The sequence below is a fragment of the Blennius ocellaris genome, assembly GCF_963422515.1.
Source record: "Blennius ocellaris genome assembly, chromosome: 14".
Taxonomy (NCBI): Eukaryota; Metazoa; Chordata; class Actinopteri; order Blenniiformes; family Blenniidae; genus Blennius; species Blennius ocellaris.
This window is the reverse complement of record NC_137663.1, coordinates 19,342,846-19,361,872: the sequence shown is the minus strand read 5'-3', so window position 1 is coordinate 19,361,872 and position 19,027 is coordinate 19,342,846. Positions and strand designations below refer to the sequence as shown.

Genomic DNA, 19,027 nt, shown 5'->3' with positions numbered 1-19,027 from the left:
GAAATGTCTTCTTCTTCTGCTTCTTCTTCAATAAACTCCAAGAGATGTCGGTGGGGAATCAAAAATGGCGGTGTTGCGGGCGCCGCCATACTTATTTACCGGTCGCCGCCATTTTGAAAATATGCGTACCGGAAGTGACGTTTACAGAAGCGACATACAGGAAGTGACGTATCAGACCCCGCAGGAACGTCGGGAATTACGTTTTCAGAGGCCCACCCACCGGAAATGACGTAGGAGGACCCACTCGCCGGAAAAAAACTGTGCGCCGCGCTTCAAACGCACATTTGTTCCCATTGCATTGTTTTCTTCACACGTGTACTGGAAGCTCAACAGAGTAAAGGATTGTCTTCTGCTAAGGTAAATAATTGCATTTTTTTCTATGTGTAAAGTATCAGCCTGCACTAATAAGAATGAAATGGTAGGTGGAGTTCTACCAGTATTTAGAGACTATGTTTATACTCGCACTGGAAGACCGTAGCCAGATCAGCTTCACAAGCTTCCATGAGGGAACAGATATGTTCATCTCTCCCCAACTGTGTCCGTCTGTCCACATATCTCTGCTGCTTTATTTCTCCGTCCAGACAACTCACAGTTTACTGTGTGCCTTCACTTATCACTCCTGCTAACTGCAGTTTCATCACAACATTTAGTTGCGTTTACGTCCTAAATGGCTGAATTTTGTCACGTGGGTGAAAAGCCTCAAAACGGTGTGCATCAGCCTGCACTAATAAGTAGGACATGGTTGATAGGTGTCATTATATGAGTATTAGTGAGAGGAAGAGTTGTTGTATAGTTATGTTGGGAGCAATTCAAGTAAGATCAGCTCAAAGTTTATGTTGCTCTTTTTTTATCTTTGTTCCATGTGTTGATTTATTTAGACCCGTACTTTTTATCATACTGCATTACTGGATTTTTACAACCTGACTGGGATTTCTGTGTTATTATCAGTGCATCCAAATTAGAGAAAGTTTAATGGTTATGAGGGAGATTGAATATCTTATATATAACATACTGCAATGAATCACTTGGATGCTTGTCAGTTTGCATTCATCAATGAGAGATCAGTACATTTGAACAAATACTAATGATTCTGATTTAAATATTTTTTCAGACGCAGTGTTCAATCAGAATGTCACGTCATCGTAGCAGCGAATGCTTGGGCATAGAGCATTCATATGCACACCCAACAATGCACACAGCATCTGTGCTGACCACGGATCCAGAGACCGTAAAGGAATTGAGTGTCACATGTCTGCATGCAGAACACTCCTATGACTCATCAATCAAGTTTGAGATTTTTTATGTAACATAAGCTCAATTTGTTTATTTTTATTCATCTGTATTGCAACAGACCTTCGAGATGCTGAAAGAGATCGAGGAGGTCACGGAAATCAAGAAGGGGGACCTGAGACTCATCGATTACATTTTTGATGTTGTGCTTCCAGAATTAAGATGATCAATCGAATGGAGGACATCATAGAAGTCGTGGTCAATATTTAGTGTCTTTTGAAACCTATCTGCATGCACCTTGTCGATCTTTTTCAGATCATCATCAACATCCTGATGGCTGAAGGTCACACGAGGCTTCAAGCACAGGTCATCATAGCCAGTGGGAGAAAGTTCTAGCAAGCTCCTGTCGTCTGTGCTCTCATCCTCCCTGCCGGATGTCTATCAATATAGTGGTTTGAAGTCTCCTGTCCGATTTTCAGAGTGTATCTTTTATATATCTGTCTGTCCTCTCCTCTATCCTCTCACCCCAACCGGCCAGCAGAATGCCGCCACCTCTGAGTCTGGTTTCTGCAAAGATTTATCCTGTTAGAGGGACTTTTTCCCTTTCCACAGTCGCTCACGCTTGCTCATGTGGATTTGTTGGGTTTTCTCTTTTAAAGTGCTTGTAAATATAATAAAGAACAATGACATGATTCATGGATGGTTTTATTCTTTTAAAGTTGTCAGAGGTACTTTTTGAAGGTTTGTCATGGACATTTACTCTGAAGTAACTACAGTTACTCTCCATTCTTGTAGTTAGTTTTGCTTAATGCACCACACATTGTCACTGCATGAATGAAGTAGGCAGATCAGTTTAGTAGATGAACTCTACAGATGTGGTTCCAGCTGCAGTGTCTTGCTGAAATAGGTTCAGAGAGATATTGAATATGGAATATGATGGGGGGGGGGGGGGGGGAGATTCTCACTCTTCAATCCACTTGGCTCTTGACCTTATAAATACTCTGAGCTTTATTCACATAATATCTACCTGGATGTTCCGCCAGTGTTCTTGTGCTTCTTCAAACTGAACATGACCCATGAAACCGTGACGTAACTGAAGCAGTGACGTAAGTTGTCCTTTTAAATATGGCGGCGACCACAAACACGCATGGCGGCGGCCAAAAACAAGTATGTCGGTGCCCATAAGCCACCATTGTGATACCGCAGTGGCGAGGTTTGCGTTTTGAGAGTAGTATGGCGCTGACCGTGAGCAATAATGGCGGCGTCCACAAACACGCATGGTGGCGTCCACAAACAAGCATGTCAGCGGCCGTGCACCGCCATTTTTATACCGCACTGGCGAGGTTTCAAGTCTGGAGGAGCACGGTTGCATTGCGGATCATGTTCTCTTGCCTCCCACCGACAGTGACGCTGTAATTGTGCGTCGGAACAAAACATTGCATGTAGTACTGCCTCCCACCAACAGTGGCGCTGGGGTGGTGATTCGGATCAAAATGGCCGAACAAGATGGCGGCGGTGGATTCCCCACCGACGGCTTCTCATAAACTCTGGGACACGGAGGTCATCGCCGAGGTGGAGCTGCCCCCCACAGGCCAGAAGGGAGAACAACATGCAATCTCCTTCGTGCTGCTGCTGACAGGAGGATAAGTAAAGATGGAACAGGAAAAGAATATAAGTATTTACAAAAAATAGAATCACATTTGCAGAAGATGCATTTTGAAAGCTGTCAGTCTATCCTTGTTGGTACTCTAGATACTGCAGGGTAATTTATTAGATTACAGTGTAATGTGTATTGTATTTTGTACAATTATTATATGGTTGTTATGTAAAAAGTGTCCCATCACACACACACACACACACACACACACACACACACACACACACACACACACACACACACACACACACACACACACACTTTTTTCGGTTTGTTTTTAGGCCCCAGTAAGAGAAAAAAATATAAATTCACAAACACACAATGTTTATGACTTATGTTTACTGATTAAACATTTTAATGTTTATAATCAATTGTAATGACTATTTTCCTAACCCTAACCTGAACTAAGTATAATGTACTTTGACATACTGCAGCTAATGCAGCAATCATACAGGGTTTGTTTTAACTATATCATATTTGACAAGTGTGGACATAACTTAAATTAGATATTGAAGAAAGATGCCACCTAAAAATATGTAATAAGGATTATTTTTGCCTCTATAGTGAAGATAAGTCTTCATGAATAGCCTACCTTACTGCCTGCGCACACATTTCCTCACATGTTTGAGACCGTTATTTACCTCACAAACCAGAATAGAATGATAACACACGCAGATATAGAGAGGACCAAGACAACTGGACTGGGGTGTTGTTGGAAAACCCTAACAGTTGCCACTAACCCACTGCAGCATTGTTACGCAATAGGTGAAACTATTACATAAAATCGAGTCATCAGCAGCAATTATTTCCACATAAATATCACGCAGCCACACTTGACAATGCACAGCTATAAGCCTTTTTCTTGGATGACATTTTGAAATGTCACAGGGAAGCTCTTGCGTTAATAATAAAACCAACAATGAAGGCGGAATTCCATTTAGCTGCATTTGGTTTTCCATCCTTGTATTGGCCTTTCTGGATCACTGATGCTTTGCTCATGTATAGTGTAGTGTCATCTATACTGTTTCTGGGAGGGCCCTTTCTACCATTCTTCCTCCATCTGACTCAAATGGACGGGTCAATATCAGGCTTTGAAGAGATTTCATTTGAAACATGCTGAACCAGTGTCCTCAGGCACAGAAACACAGCTCTACAGGCAAACTGTATGTTTTAAAAAGCCATAATTTATTCATTGCTTGCATCACTACTGTGTTTCAATATACAATTTGAAAGCAACAGTAATAGCATAGAACTTCAAATTGAACCCTTAAAAGAATATGGAACATTATTTGTGGAAAAAACAGTAGAAAAGTCAGTCCAGAAAAGGCACACAAGTCACCAAAATATACAGTATCATATATAAATGGTTTAAATGATCTCATTGATACTGCACACTCAACCTTTTTATTCCTATTTGCTCCCATATTACTTTATGCCTTAACCTCCAGTGTCTCCTATATGCAACTAGACTGTCAGCAGCTGACTGGAGACTTGCCTGTTATGCAGCAAACATAGCCTGGAGTGATGAGTCCAAAAACCCTCTCTGATGAGAAGCTGCAGATGTTTGGTAAGTAAGCTCATTTCTCCCTAACGTCACACACCTGCATTCTCAAGCTTGCTGAGGTTAGTTCAAGTTATATTGTTTAAGGAAAATGACATTAGTTGAACCCAGTGGTCCCCGGACACGTTCTGCTCAAACAAGCATTGATGTACAAGATCTCTAAACGTCATCTTGAGTTTATATACAAGACATACATATTTTTATTGACGTCTTATCAGCATATTTGTTTTGGGTAAAATTGAATAAATGCCATTATGAGACAACACGTACAACCTCCATTTAAAAAAAGAAAAAAAAATCTGAATGCATTGAACAGACCACAAACACGCAGGGCACTGGACCCCCACTGGGTTGTACTTCCATTTATAACTAATTCATGGAATCCCCAAACAAAACATAATACACCAGGCAACTGCTCTTATGTAAGATTGATTCTGGATCCATGCATATGCTGCAATCCCCTTCTGGCGAAGTATGATTCATAAAGGTGAAAAAGGCAACGCAACAAATATACTGTAAGCTGTTGCCAGTCGCGTCATTAGGCACCACATACTGTTCAGCTTTGCATCTCTGTATTTATTTATGATTATTGATTATGTTGAATGTCAGTGCTTCCCCCTTGTTGGGCTTTAATCTGTTGTGATACTGCCACTCAGCTTATTGATAAGCAAGAATGGTTTTTCTTTTTCCCCCACAAATATTTGTAAGAAGTATTGCATCTTTTGCTTTTCCATCTGATTTTTGGTTATAACTAGACCTCTTGAGATCAATGTTTCTTGTGCACCACACGGTGCTGTAGTGATTCGGAAGCTTATATTATGGTGGCAATTTCCCATCTGAGGCTGACGAGTTTTTTTTAAGGCCTTTTTGGCAAATTCTCCTTCTGTTCTAGTTGATTTATATGGATAATCTAGCATTCTTCTCCACAGTCCAAATAGATGCATTTGCTGCTAACTGGTGACTTTAAATTATCCGTGTGTTTCATGGAGCTAGACGTTCAGATAAAAACTTAAAATAAAGTCATTTTTTTTCTATCTGCCCTGAGATAGACAGCTTGCATTAAATAGAAAATTGATGTTCTTTACAAGGGGAGCCTGACCAAAAGCCTATACCAAGTTACAATTACAAGAAAAAGTAGAACCGACATAACAAATATATCACAAATACAATATATTACGACAAGACGCATTATGGATAAACACATAAATTGAGAAGCAGTAGTATTTCTGCTTATAACCTTGAACTTATTCATAGGTATGAGTGTTGTTTCCAAATGTTTGAAATTATTCCACGACCAGGGGCCAGAAAAGACAATTTTCAGTGACTCACCAACCAGAGATGTTTGTGCTTTTCATGCAGTGGTTTGATTTATGGGAACTTGCCTTGTCCCAACTTTCATGAAGGAAATGAAAAGGAATAAGAAGAGCACATGAACCTGCAAAATGTAGGTGTGCCTTAAGTGTTAATCAGACATATTTCGATCTGGGCCTTTTTATCTGAATGCCCCCTCAGTGTATGTTGACTCACAGCCTGAAGCTGTTTACAGTCCGGCACATGTCAGCATCCTGTCTGCTTGTTGAGCGTTGTTTCCACTACACTGCGCTTTGTGTGATGGAGGCGTGAGCAGCGACAAAGACAGTGGCAGTATGAGGGCTGACTAGTGCCCCAAGGGGCGAGGTAGCAGAAGAAAGGGAGTCATTGTTAGGTTACCCATTGGGTTAAACAGGTTTATTATCGACTGATGTTCTTGTCCCATAGTTGCAGTATTCACGAGAATAAATGAGTATTTATTTATTTATTTATTTTAAAGCAACATGGAGAATCTACCATCAGTGCTGCCGTGACGTGTGGGAAAACACAATAAGAATCACACGTGTGCTTGTGCCCTGTGGGTAAAATCATTCACAAAAGGAATTCACAAAAAGACTCCCGCTGTTCTGAGCACCCTTGTTTGGTAAATCCACATGGGGGGGGGGGCAAGCAAAAAGCTTCATGACAGTATTCCACAGGGTGAATCAGTTAGATGGGCTTGTATATATGTATATATGACATATAATCAATTAAAAAACAGATCATCCGCAAGACTTTGTTGTTGGTCTTTTACAGTTTGCTTCCAGGTGATTCCTTGGAAAAGCACATCATCACTGTCCAAGCTCGGTGATAAAAAAACAGAGATAAATAAAGATTGACAGATGGAGTTGAAGACTTGCAATCTGATGGGTATAGATTTGTCACAGAACACTAATTGGGGGAGGACTAATGATGCCGGATACTGCTGTCGATGAGATTAGAATTTCCATAAGGCTCCGTAAACAGTGTTATTGCTGTTTCCAGAGGCAATAAAGCTCCACATATGACTGTGCTTGTGATTTGCAATCTCGAAAATGCATCTCAGCATCCCAGCAGCTCATGATGCGAAGCTGCATGAGTCATGCATACAGTCAAAAGCTTAGCATGCAGGAGAAGAAGTAGAGATCTCAGAAACGACACGATAATGCATTTGGCAAGAAAATTCTGAAAAGTCTGTAATTCCAAAAAATGTGCTAGCAAGTACATACTCGACAAGTACGCAAGTATGTGCTTGCATGCTTAAATCGAGAAATGGCTCCATATATTCTTAGTTTTTATGTTCTCTGTCTTCTTCTGTGTTTTTTGATGATTGACAGCGCCACCAAAAGGCCTGGCATGTGTACTGCATTTTTTTTTTTTGTTCAGATATCTTTTATTGAGCAATTCAGATTCATATACATTCTTGTCAAGCGTACAGGGCTCATTATGTACTACATCATTTTGAGGTGTGCTCATAGTGACGTGTGGACATAATCTTTTTCTAAGAACTCCAGTGAGAAAAAAAACGTAGCTTTGGCTTGTGTGGAAGGGGCCTAAGCTACATAATGAAAACATTGATTTCTATTGGATGCAGTTATTGGAGTCATTATGGGGAAAAAAAGATTTTATGAAGATGAAGATTTTATGTGAGGAAATAGTTAAAAAAAAACATTGTTTCACAAAGAAAAACAGCTCCCACTGTCTTGTGTTGTTCCTTTGTGGCACTGATCGGCCCTCATACTGCTCACTGAGAGGACGAGTGACTCCATGTCTGAGAGGGAGGAGAGAGAGAGAGAGGACAGAGAGAGGGAGGAGGAGGAGGAGGAGGAGGAGGAGGGAGGAGGAGAGGGAGGATGCCGCTCACACACACTCGCACACTCCAGCATGAAGTGACAGTCCGCGCCTTGTGCTCTCCTCCGCTCGGTGCTGGGATGTATTTTGGACGAGGGGTCGGGGGGCAGCAGCGACCCGCCGGCAACCGCGTCCGCGGAGCCTGACGTGAATAACAAGTAAACAAAAAAAAGAAAAAGAAAAGAAGCGGAGCTGAGGAATGTGCTCAACGGGCTCAACGTGCTCAGGTCTGCAGGTCTCACACTTCACACAGCGACATTTTGGACCTCTCGGACCTGCGTCGGTTTGTTTGTAAACACCCAAACGCAGCACAGAAGATCAGCCAGCGCTTGCATTTATTTATTGTTTCTCAGTTGTTTTCTTTTAATTTCACAATTTTCTTTTGATTTTTTTTAACCCCCTCTCCCACCCCCTTTGTATTTTCCACCTACGTTTTACGCGGGGAGTTGTCTTGTTGGGAGTGGTTTTTTTTTTTTTTTCTTCCTCTCTCTCTTTTGTCGAGCGTGAAGACAAACTTCTGCCATGGCTCTGGTGATGGAGCCTGTGAGCAAGTGGAGCTCCGCACAAGTGGTGGACTGGATGAAAGGTAGGCTTCAGGCACCCCGCATGTCCAATCCGATCATACAAGTGATTTATAAATAAATAATAATAAAAAAAGAAACCTCGTGCATTTCGTCACATAGTCTGGAGATGCCGAAAGGGGGGGGGGGGGAACAAAACACCTGCTGAGCCTCGGATCGACTCTGCCCTCTCGGTTCCTCCAGCCGTAAAACCGTCTGATCGATATTTCCTCCAGCGGTTTCTGGTGACGACTTGTCCTTTTCACAGACGTGTCATGATCTCCAGGAGCACAGCACATGAAACGGGTTCAAACCCTCTATTGTGTCCCGATGGCCATTGTTAACGCGGGGCTGCCTGGCAGGAGGATGGAGGAGAGAATATCCAGCAATTTACACACGGATGATCATCTCAACATCTGATATCAGATTGAGAAATAATTTAAATTGTCGACCACATATCATATTTAAAAAAAAAAAAAAAAAAAGCAAAATGAAAAAGGTCCATCATGGCTGTGCAGTGTAAGAGCCTGTGCAGCCATCTGTGTAAGATGTTGATCCAGATGCTCCAAGTCAATAAGAAGTCACAGCTGTCTTGCAGCAAAGCATCAGACTGCATCCAGATAGTGTTAAAACCCCATAATATGCAGGAATCTAAAGCTCCAGTTTATTAATATTTATACAAGAGCATCTTATGTAAAATCAGAACACTTTTAATTTCTAGGAAACCTCTAGCAAGATAATGAACTTGGCAGCTTATGATTGAATGCCCATTTTCAATAAGAAAATTGTGTTTTTTTTTTTCCTGAACTGTAAGGAATAGAATACTGCATCGTGCTAGAGTAGTGGTTCTCACTCTGTATCCTTGGTTTGTGTTTTCTTTCTGTGTATGTGAGGGTTTTTCTCCAACTTATATTTCTACTTACGGTCCAAAGACATTAAGTCAATTCGAGTCTCAAATGCATGTTTGTTATAAACAGAAAACTGCATTCAGTCAATAAACAAGCCTCATATCTCATCAAATTATCTCTCATCAGGATACTGTGTGTAATAACTGTGAGGATCCATTTTGACAAGAAAACGGATAAATATATTTGTGTATTTAGTTTTTTTAAAAATGGGGGGCTCATGCAGACAGGACACTTTACATTTCATTCATAAGATTTAGTCTTTGTTGAGTTGTTTCTTCAAGGCATTTGTGTTCCTATTCGGTCCCCAAACATCTACGAATGCCCCCAAAACGACTGTGCAGGATTTGCTCCAGCACAACACTTTCGAGGCAGAGATTCCTCATTCGCTAAGCAGATCTCTGTGTGCATTACAAAGTTTTTACCCCGAGCGAAAGGGAAATGCTGGACTCGGTGGGAGGCTGTTATCCTGCTTGGCGTATTTGTCCTTTAACGCTGTAGTTGTCTCAGTGATGTATGTTGTTTTGCTGAGCCATGTGCTCACGTGTCGGGCCCCGGCCCCTCGGATGAGACATCACCACATCCATACATCTTTTCCGCCTCAACACACACACACACACGGACACCCACACACACACACACACGATAATTCTAAGCTCATAGGTCTTTTTCTGCTGGCTCAGATATATTGTGATCTCGAGGATCAAACTCCCCGTAATATCTGCTGTGTCACAAATCTTTCTTATCAGATCTCATCTGATCCTGCTGTTGCTTCAAAACAGGGGGTTTTGGTGAGTGCGCAGGCTCAGTATATAAGCGAAAAATAGATTTGCCGGGGGATTTCAACGGACAAATATGGCACAAGGGTGATGAGATGTTGAGACAGGCTGAGACAGAATGACCACAGCAGTTTGAAGAACACCTCGGGCAGATCTGTAAATAAGCTGGTAGCACAAGTACAAAATGTAGAGCAGGAGAAGTAGAGGCTAGATGGGAGAGAGGACTCCTCAGTGTCCCACATCTGACAAGTGGGGCAGGGATGGTTCTTGTGCCCAGAGCCCAGTAATGGTTATTTAAAGTGAGGGACAGAGTGGTACTGAGACACACTGAGGCAGAGGAGACGGTTGAGCAGCAGGAGGAGGAGGAGGAGGAGGAGGAGGAGGAGGAGGAGGAGGGGTGGTGGTCTCATTCTTGTCTCCCATCCATTCTCAGGGCCCGAGGACTGGCAGCGTTTCGTCGTTAGTATTCACAGGTTCCATTATTAGCATACTGCTCCGTGGTGTCACTGGAGGCCAAATAGGGGCACCCCGTGACCTTCCCACAGTCCCACAGTCCCACAGTCCCACTCTCCACCCCCCCACCTTCAGCGAGCTGTGTGAGCGAGAGGCTCCATTCCCAGCTGTGACAAAGCTGCTTCCAAGGAGAGGTCCTCATCCACAAAAGAGAAGAGATTTCGAGCTTTCACTGACGATTCCGTTAATGACGTAACAAGTGAATGCCCTCCCTGCAAACCCATAACGCACGTGCGTCTCGCTGCTCTATTGTTTTTGTGATTTTTTTTTTTTTTTTTTTTTCCCCGCGCCTACAGAGCCTCAGACCTAATGTAGGCTTAGTATAATCTCTCTTCTCCTCCTGACAAAATGCATTAGCATAATTCATGTTTTGTGAGCTATATCAGTTTTGATCTTTGTGCTCTTTTGATGCACTCTGTCACCCTCCTCTTGTCTGACACACAGTAACAGTGATCAATGACAAGTTAGATTAACACTATCCATTGTAACAGTGCTAACGGCCTTGAAAAGCTCAGTTCACCGATATCACCAGATTATCTAGAATAGAAATCAGTGTGTGTCAGTGCTATGCTTTTCGTTTCTCCTATGGGCATGATAATCTGGTGTGAACATGAGATAGACAGGGAAATTGATGGAGCAGAGATTACCCAGCGCAATCAGTGAATTATTCTCCATGTAGAAATAGATTTCTATTACACCCAGCTCCTTCTGGATAGAGCGGAAGAACAAAACTTTGTATAAAGAACTAAAGCATTTCAGCTTATTAGTCTTGTTTCTGTGACACAAACTGTTATTTGAACCAATAAACTTAGAAGTACAGCGTATGATTCCTTATGTCAACTTAAAGTGCTAATTCTCATGGGATCTTTCTAATCATTCCCGACAAAGTCAGCAGATTGCCACATGAGAGAGAGAGAGGAAGAGCATCACGGCCTCCCTTCACTTATTTCTTTATTTCATCCTTCGGTCAAGGAGAAATCCCTGCCAAAATCCTGCTTCATGGTTTCTATGGCAACACGGGGAATACTTCATTGACATAATGAGTCTCAATTAACTTGGTAAAGAGGCTGATTAGTTAAGCTCCTAAATGTTATGCAAAACCCTGAAACTCCCTATGTTTCTTCTCCGGCGCGGGGCTGCCAGCTGAACCCGATGTGAATGCCTGATCAGGTTTAGGTTCAGCTCTGTGTCACATGTATATGATTGGCCCGCAGCAATGAAAAGACAAGACGAGGAAAAGAGCTGTCGGTGTGCGTGTGAGAGAGAAAAATAAGGACAGAGAGAACTGAAACAGGCTACGGGTATAAAAAAAAAGAAGAGAGACGCCACACAAAAGCCATCCTCCCTGTCTAAGCCGCTAAAAAGATAGCCTGTTAGCATGCTGAGCACTTTGTGCTGATATTTGGCTGTGATATACGGATATTAACAAAAGTATTAGGTTTTCTGTTTGTCAACGAGTTTGCTTGGTGTGAAAGTGAATTAAACTGAAGGTAATAAGGCTGTTTAATCTAAGGAGGCTGATGCAGAAACACCCATTAACTTGTTCTTTGTTTACTGAGCAAACTTTGTTTCTGCCTACCTCGATAGCTCAGATCATCTGATCGGCAGAAAAATTCACAGCACGAGGGACGAGCTCAGCTTTCAAACCTGCACTCCAGTAAAGAAATGACATTTTGATTTAAAACATTTGATTTTATGTGTCAAAAACAGTTTCCATTATTGTCTAAATGGTTATATGATGCATATTTAGCATTGCTGTGTTCAGATTTAATTCTGGATTTCATGTACTCGCCATCAACATAACATTATGACCACGTGTCTAATATTATTTAAGGCCAAACAAGCCCGGACAAGTCAACGCATGGACTCAACAAGACTCATTTAAATGCTGTAAATTACAAGGTGGGGCCTCCGCAAAAAGCCACGGCCATCCTTGACCCTGTCGCTGGTTCACATCTTTTTTCCTTCCTTGTATCACTGAAGTGAATAACACTTATTATCTTTTTTATCATGGCAGCTGTTAGTGGGTGGGATATATTAGACAGCGAGTGAACGCTGTGTCCTCGCTTGATTTATTAAAATCAGGAAAAACTGAGATGGAGCAATTGTGATGACGAAACGACTGGATGAGAGCATCTTCATAGCTGGGGCTTCCTATCAGAAATGTCTTGATAGGCATTAAATGTTGATACCGACAGGAAGTGCAGAATCAGTCGGTTTGTTACAGTCTGCTGCTCCTCATTAACGGCTTCTCCTAAAGACTTCACACCTGCTACAGTGGTGAATTATCTAAAACAAGCAGAGCAGCTGAGCTACGTTGCCTTTTTTTTCTGTAGCCGAAGGCTTTTTTTTTTTTTTTTTTCCTCCTTTGAAGCTGAAAATGCTCCTCTGCTCTGTTGATGAGGGGGGGGGATGTGTCACATTTTTTTTGGTCTGACAGGCTGTTTCACACCTAAACACAGCAACATGCAACCTGTGCTCACACTTTAGAGCTTTACAGCGCATATTCTGGCAAGAAAAAACATCAAGTTCTTTATGCAAATACAATCTTTGCAAGTAAATTGGAAAAAAAAAAAAAAAAAATCCAACGCTGCCTCCAAAATGAGTTCTTAACTCGTCAAGCTGTACTGAAAGTTTGTCTGGTTGTTGTGTGTGGTTCCCTCAGGCCTGGACGACTGCCTGCAGCAGTACATCAAGACCTTTGAGAAGGAGAAAGTAGGAGGCGACCAGCTACTGCGTATCACCCACCAGGAGCTGGAGGATCTGGGAGTGTCCAGAATTGGCCACCAGGAGCTGATCCTGGAGGCCGTGGATTTACTCTGCGCTCTGGTGAGTCCACGCTTCCCCCGTCGTTCCTCCCGCCGCGCTGCGGCACCTCGGAGAAGTCAGATGAATCTTCTATGCTTCGTCGAACCTTTTTCGCACACTGGACTTCATAAGAGGGCAGCATTTCTGTGTGTCTCAACTTTTAAAAAAAACTTAGTGAATCTTGCAGAGTTGCTAATCCGGCCAAACTATCCTCCACAGTCAAATCTCACCACCATCATTAGAACTGTCATGGATTACAGCCTCATCTTCAAGTGATTTCCGCTCTGAGCCGCAGAGATGCGCGTTTTGTGCGTGTCAGCATGGTTGACTGCTGTTCTGCTGATGTGGCAGATGTGCTGTTGTAGTATATTTATTCAGTTAGCAACACTTATTTGTGCAAGTCACTGACCTGCGTTACCTGGATATTTACAACGTGTCAGTGCAAGAATTGATGACAGCCGGTCGGTGCTCTGGAGCCTCTGCACTCAGGGGCTCTTCGTGCGAGCAGAGCAAACTGTGGAACAATGTTACATGTTGGTTTCTTAAGGAGTTTGAAAATGTTAAGAACTGGATTCAGAAAGTATTACATGATTTTGTTGAAAACAAAAAACAAACATGCTTTGTTCCCAGAAGAGAGTCGTTCCAGGTAAAGCTCTTGTCTTTGAATGTGTTGTTCTTTACAATGATTAACTCATTGTGCTGCTGCATCGAAAAATAAAATGGAAAACGATGAACATTTACACGGTTTTTAAGGTATTTATATTTAGCTCTGAGGTCATAGAAATCAGAAACACAGTCTCTCAAAATATGAGAATTTTTAATGAAACGAAACCTTTCCCTTTTTAAGAGGCCATAAGTATCACAAGGATTAAAAAAATGGGATCTCTGTCAGCTCATTTAACGATAAAGTTCAGAGTTCACGTAATCCATTCTGAAACAATTGACTACGTGTACTTTATGATTTCATCTTTAGATTGCTTTGTATGATCATTTAAATAGTTCATTTGGTTTGTAGACTTTAAAAATGCTAATTGAAGAAGACCTGTTACACCCAATTTAAGGCAATATTTGCTATTACACATTTGATATTTTCTCTGAAACTGCATCATTAATTCCTTTACAGGTCAAGAAGAAACTACTTTCTCTGTATTTTGAAGTTTGTGTCATCCACCTGTAGCACACAGTTACAGTTTTCTTGTTTTTATAGATTTGAACTGTCTAATGACGCCGAGTATTAAACACCAACTTGCTCCTCTTGAACCAAAATCAGTTAAAATGAATGAGTATTGAAGGGGAAAATATATTAAAATATGAGGTGGAAATTAATGAGGAACAGTGTGGATGAGAGCTGAGAATGAGTATGTTCGCCCCGGAGTGCTATGGAGAAACTAGATGGAGATTTAGTCCACTGAGGTCACAGATGCAATCTGAATCTAAAGTCCTCCCATCGTGCGTTGCAGCACAGGGGGGCTTGCTCCGGCCCCAAAGCTTCTTACGTAACTGGGATTTAGCTTTAAGTCTCTCAGGCACTGCTGTATTAAATATGATTAGTGGCCCTCCTGCTGTGATCTCCCCTCCCAAGATATTCTGATGTGAGAAACGCCCACAGGCCAGCATGTGCAGCTCAGTGTACAGGCCTTCTGCCGTCCCCACACATGCAAAGTGACAGCTGGTTTTTCGCATGTTCGTCATATGCACAGCATGTCTGTTGTGCAGCGCGGTGCTCTGGACCCGCCGTTTGTCTGCTGTCGAAAAACGACAATGGCTCCGGAAATGCTGCACAAAGTCTCAGATTGAGAGCATCACAATCAGAGCAAACACTGACAAACTGGTCAAACATGGTGAATTTGCTTTCCTCTCTCCTCCTAGAATTATGGGCTGGAGACCGAGAATCTGAAGACACTTTCTCATAAGCTCAACGCGTCTGCCAAGAACTTGCAGAACTTCATCGCAGGGCGGCGGCGCAGCGGCCATTATGATGGGCGAGCCACACGCAAGCTCCCCAACGACTTTCTTACTTCAGTGGTGGACCTCATCGCCGCAGCCAAAAGCCTGCTGGCATGGCTCGACAGGTGAGAGTTGCAAAGAGGTGCACCACCTGTAATTAGTTTGACCAAAGAAACACTGGAAGACGACTATTAAACTGCATTAAAGTGCAGTATATATATATATATATATATATATATATATATATATATATATATATATATATATATTCCCCAGCCTTAGCATTAGAGACACTATGATGGTGTAAATGCAATTTTAGGTCGAAACATTGCATTTCTTTTATAGAAATAGATATTTCTATTCTAGCATTTGTTAAAAATATCTTGCAATTCAGTGAATGCATAAAAAAAGGAGTTAGTCTTGTTTATCTGGCATCATGCATTGGTTCATGCATTATGTTTCAAGGCTTCTAGTATTTCTTTTAGCCTTTGTTTGGTATAGAACCCATGACCAATCGGCTAACAAGAAAAGATGAGTAAAGGCCTTATATAAGTCGATTTTGACAGGGTGGCCAAAAAGACACTGCAAGTCTATTTATATGGCGCTTTATCCCTTGCTTCTCTGAAGGATCGTGCCTGTGTGTGTGTGTTTGTGTGTGTGTGTGTGTGTGTGTCTGTGTGTGCGTGTGCGTGTGCGTGCATGTGTGCGCACGCCCACGCCTGGATATGTTTGATGAATCTGGAAGTTCAAAGCAGACAACATTCAACAGAAATAAGAAAGTGAATATCTTTTTCTGTTTCCCGAGTGAATCACTTTATTTACAGCTTCTAGTCTAATTCAGATTTAGTCATTTGTTTGTTTTTAATCATCTCTTTTTGAAATGCGTTATTGTTGATTCAATAAGACAAAATATGTGAATGTGATTGACAATTAGAAAAATAACCAAACAAAAACAGAGATCGAATTTCCTGACAGCATGTCCACAAAATATGAATGGAGATGTTTTCATGGTTATGTGTTGATGTTTTAGGATTATTTCTGCCAGAAGATTTACTATAGAGTCTTCATTTTAGATGAATGTACATCAAATATGGAAATAAATCCTGTTGTTTTTGCAGAGGTAAAAAAAAAAAAAATACTGGAAATTTGTATTTAAATACAACTGTTGTTGCATTGTAACACAAACTTTAATTGGATTAGAAGGAGCAGGTATTTTAATCACATTTCTCAGGGATATAGAATGTATTTCTAAAGTGTAAAGTGCAAAAAAAATGCTTTAATTGGTTTTGAGAACAAATGTGGATGAGAAGCACGGATATCGTTGGATGATACATTTAATATGTGTATTTTGTGTGTGTGTGTGTGTGTGTGTGTGTGTGTGTGTGTGTGTGTGTGTGTGTGTGTGTGTGTGTGTGTGTGTGTGTGTGTGTGTGTGTGTGTGTGTGTGTGTGTGTGTGTGTGTGTGTGTGTGTGTGTGTGTGTACTGCACAACATGACTGTGTGAGATTGGAGATTATGCCACAAATTGACCAGTGATTCAGTCTCAAATGAAGAATGATCTAATGGTTCATTCCAGATGCTCCTTTTTTTTCAGGTCTCCTTTCGCTGCAGTGGCAGATTACTCCGTGACACGAAACAATGTCATCCAGCTGTGTCTTGAGCTCACTACAATTGTACAACAGGTATGCAACTCGAGTCCAAGGGAATTTGAAGTCGTCCTTAAAACGCGAGAAGGCTGACATTGGAGGGCAGTGCAAAATACACAGCAATGCAATTGTTTCTAATGAGGAATTCATATTCGGTGCAAATTTGAAAAGAATATTGTTAATATACTGCATCTCATACAGAACAAAAGAGCTCAGCAGAGGATACCATCATCAATGCAGTACAAGCACATTTAAAATGTATGACTGATGACTGATTTTGTCTTATAATGTGTACATTTTATCTGGATATGTTTGCAAGGGACTTTATTCACTTCACGTGGTTACTGCATTGATTTAGGAAACTGCACTCTGTGTATGCAGAGTTCATTGAATAGCAGTCGTCGGATAACAGTCGATTTTATTCTAAATATAAAGCAAAGTATAGAGATGTAGTATTGAATGCGGGCTGAAGACCTAACGACTTGGTCTTACCTTTCCAATAATTATTCGCGGTAAAGATAAAACTGGATGTAATCATAGTTTGAACGCATATGAAGATACCTAGAAAGCTGAGGACACTATACGTTAAATCAAATGCTTATAGCTTATCACATATCTGATTCTGTCGTCAGGATAGTTGTTCTCGCTTGGTAATGGCGACAGTCCGTTCTGTGTGACTCTGAAAGATCACTAAATAATGAGAGAAGTGATACTTAATAGCTTTTAGTCTCTGTGGAGCATCATGTTTATATGGAGGTGAGAGAAAATTTAAAGTGAGAAAAAAAAAAATGAGAGGTGGGAGTGAAACAGGGTGAAAGGCAAAGAGTTGAAGGCTGAGAGAGAGGAAGACTGGCAGCACTAAAGAGAGAGAGGGAGAGAGAGACAGAGAGAGACATGCCTCCGCAGTGGTGATTCATTTGTTTTGTGTTTGTGCATGCCTGTGTGGGAGTGTTGGGGGGTTATAGGTGCCAAGCTGCTCGGATTTTTTTTTTTTTTGCTTACATCCACCTACAGCAGAAACGCCAATAATAACTCCATTTTGACAAATTCTCCTGAGGTAACAGTGCTCTCTCTCAATGTTTCCCAGGACTGCTCTGTGTACGAAACAGAAAACAAGATACTGCATGTGGTGAGTTGCTGACTTGATTCCCTAAAAGTGAAAACAGCGTGAAGTTTCGTGCACACAATTACAGCCTGTTTTCATCCCTAATGTGCCCTCTATAGTGTAAAACCCTGTCTGGAGTGTGCGACCACATTATCAATCTCTCTTCGGATCCCATGGTGTCCCAGTCCGCACATTTGGAGGTCGTGCAGCTCGCCAACATTAAATCCACCGAAGGCTTGGTAAGACGATCCCGCTTACAGTAGTCATCTTACAAAGGTGTGCTATTATACGCTCTGCGTTTCTGCGGCTCCACTCTTTGCACATATGAAAGTCGTAATTAGCATAATGTGGCAGAAAAAGTAAAAATGACTAGAAATCAACTGCAAAACGTTGGAGGGTAAGAGCTTTGAGGAGCCGGTGCTTTTTGAAATTGTCAGGATGGCAGGAATGGAAGGGTCAGGGCACAAGCAGAGCACCCAAACAGATGAGTCAGGAGAGGTTGAAGCAGTTTATTGGGGTGAGGCAGTAAGAGTTTGGTACACAGAAGTCCAAGGCAGCCAACATGTCGGTCATCCAGACTGACAGAAACATGAACAGGGGAAAGTTCAAAACCACAGAAAAACACATGTTAGTAGGTGTATATGGGTGTAATAGGAGTGTATGGGACGGCAAGTGAACGAAATCCAGGAACAAAAGGTTCAAGCACACAAGGATTCAAACAATTTTGATATTGTCTAACACTGAGGGGGTGTTTCAGTGGTCAGTTGCTATCGACAGCAGTCCAATTAAAGAGAAGTTATGGTAAAATCAATTTTAGAACCTGGCGTGTGTTTAATGTTCGGCCCCAGTGTTCTAATAATTGATCATTTTGGTAGCTCATTTATTTCCTGAACTTATGAGATAACTTTATATGATAAACAAAAATACTGTGCTGTTTTTCTGAATTGTACGGGACATTTACATGTAAAACTAAATTATGTGCCCAATTTCTTCTAAACATTTGAAAGAAAACAAGACAACAATACTTCCCACGAGTCACCCGTGTGACTTTCTGCTCGGACAAGTTGGGGTCGGGGGATAGTGAGACCGAGCAGGGAAGGACAGAGAACAACAAACAAGCTGACATCAGACAGCAA

The 19,027-nt window shown here is 41.6% G+C and overlaps 1 protein-coding gene and 1 long non-coding RNA gene across 2 annotated transcripts in view; both read left to right on the top strand.

Annotated features, from left to right (window-relative positions):
* Positions 1-219: 219 nt before the first annotated feature.
* On the top strand, positions 220-1,922 carry LOC308139696. The gene is made up of 2 exons (XR_013936930.1): positions 220-357; positions 1,112-1,922. It is a non-coding gene; the product is annotated as an uncharacterized lncRNA (long non-coding RNA).
* A 6,228-nt stretch (positions 1,923-8,150) lies between these two features.
* The window catches only part of LOC308139239 (connector enhancer of kinase suppressor of ras 2-like), a gene marked incomplete at its 5' end in the record, with an annotated part of 30,271 nt that continues 19,394 nt past the window's right edge, over positions 8,151-19,027 (top strand). Inside the window, 6 exons of the mRNA XM_080508603.1 lie at positions 8,151-8,214; positions 13,051-13,214; positions 15,063-15,265; positions 16,717-16,822; positions 17,874-17,915; positions 18,011-18,130. Coding sequence (XP_080364729.1) covers positions 8,151-8,214; positions 13,051-13,214; positions 15,063-15,265; positions 16,717-16,822; positions 17,874-17,915; positions 18,011-18,130 — 699 coding nt within the window. The remainder of the gene's footprint in view (positions 8,215-13,050; positions 13,215-15,062; positions 15,266-16,716; positions 16,823-17,873; positions 17,916-18,010; positions 18,131-19,027) is intronic.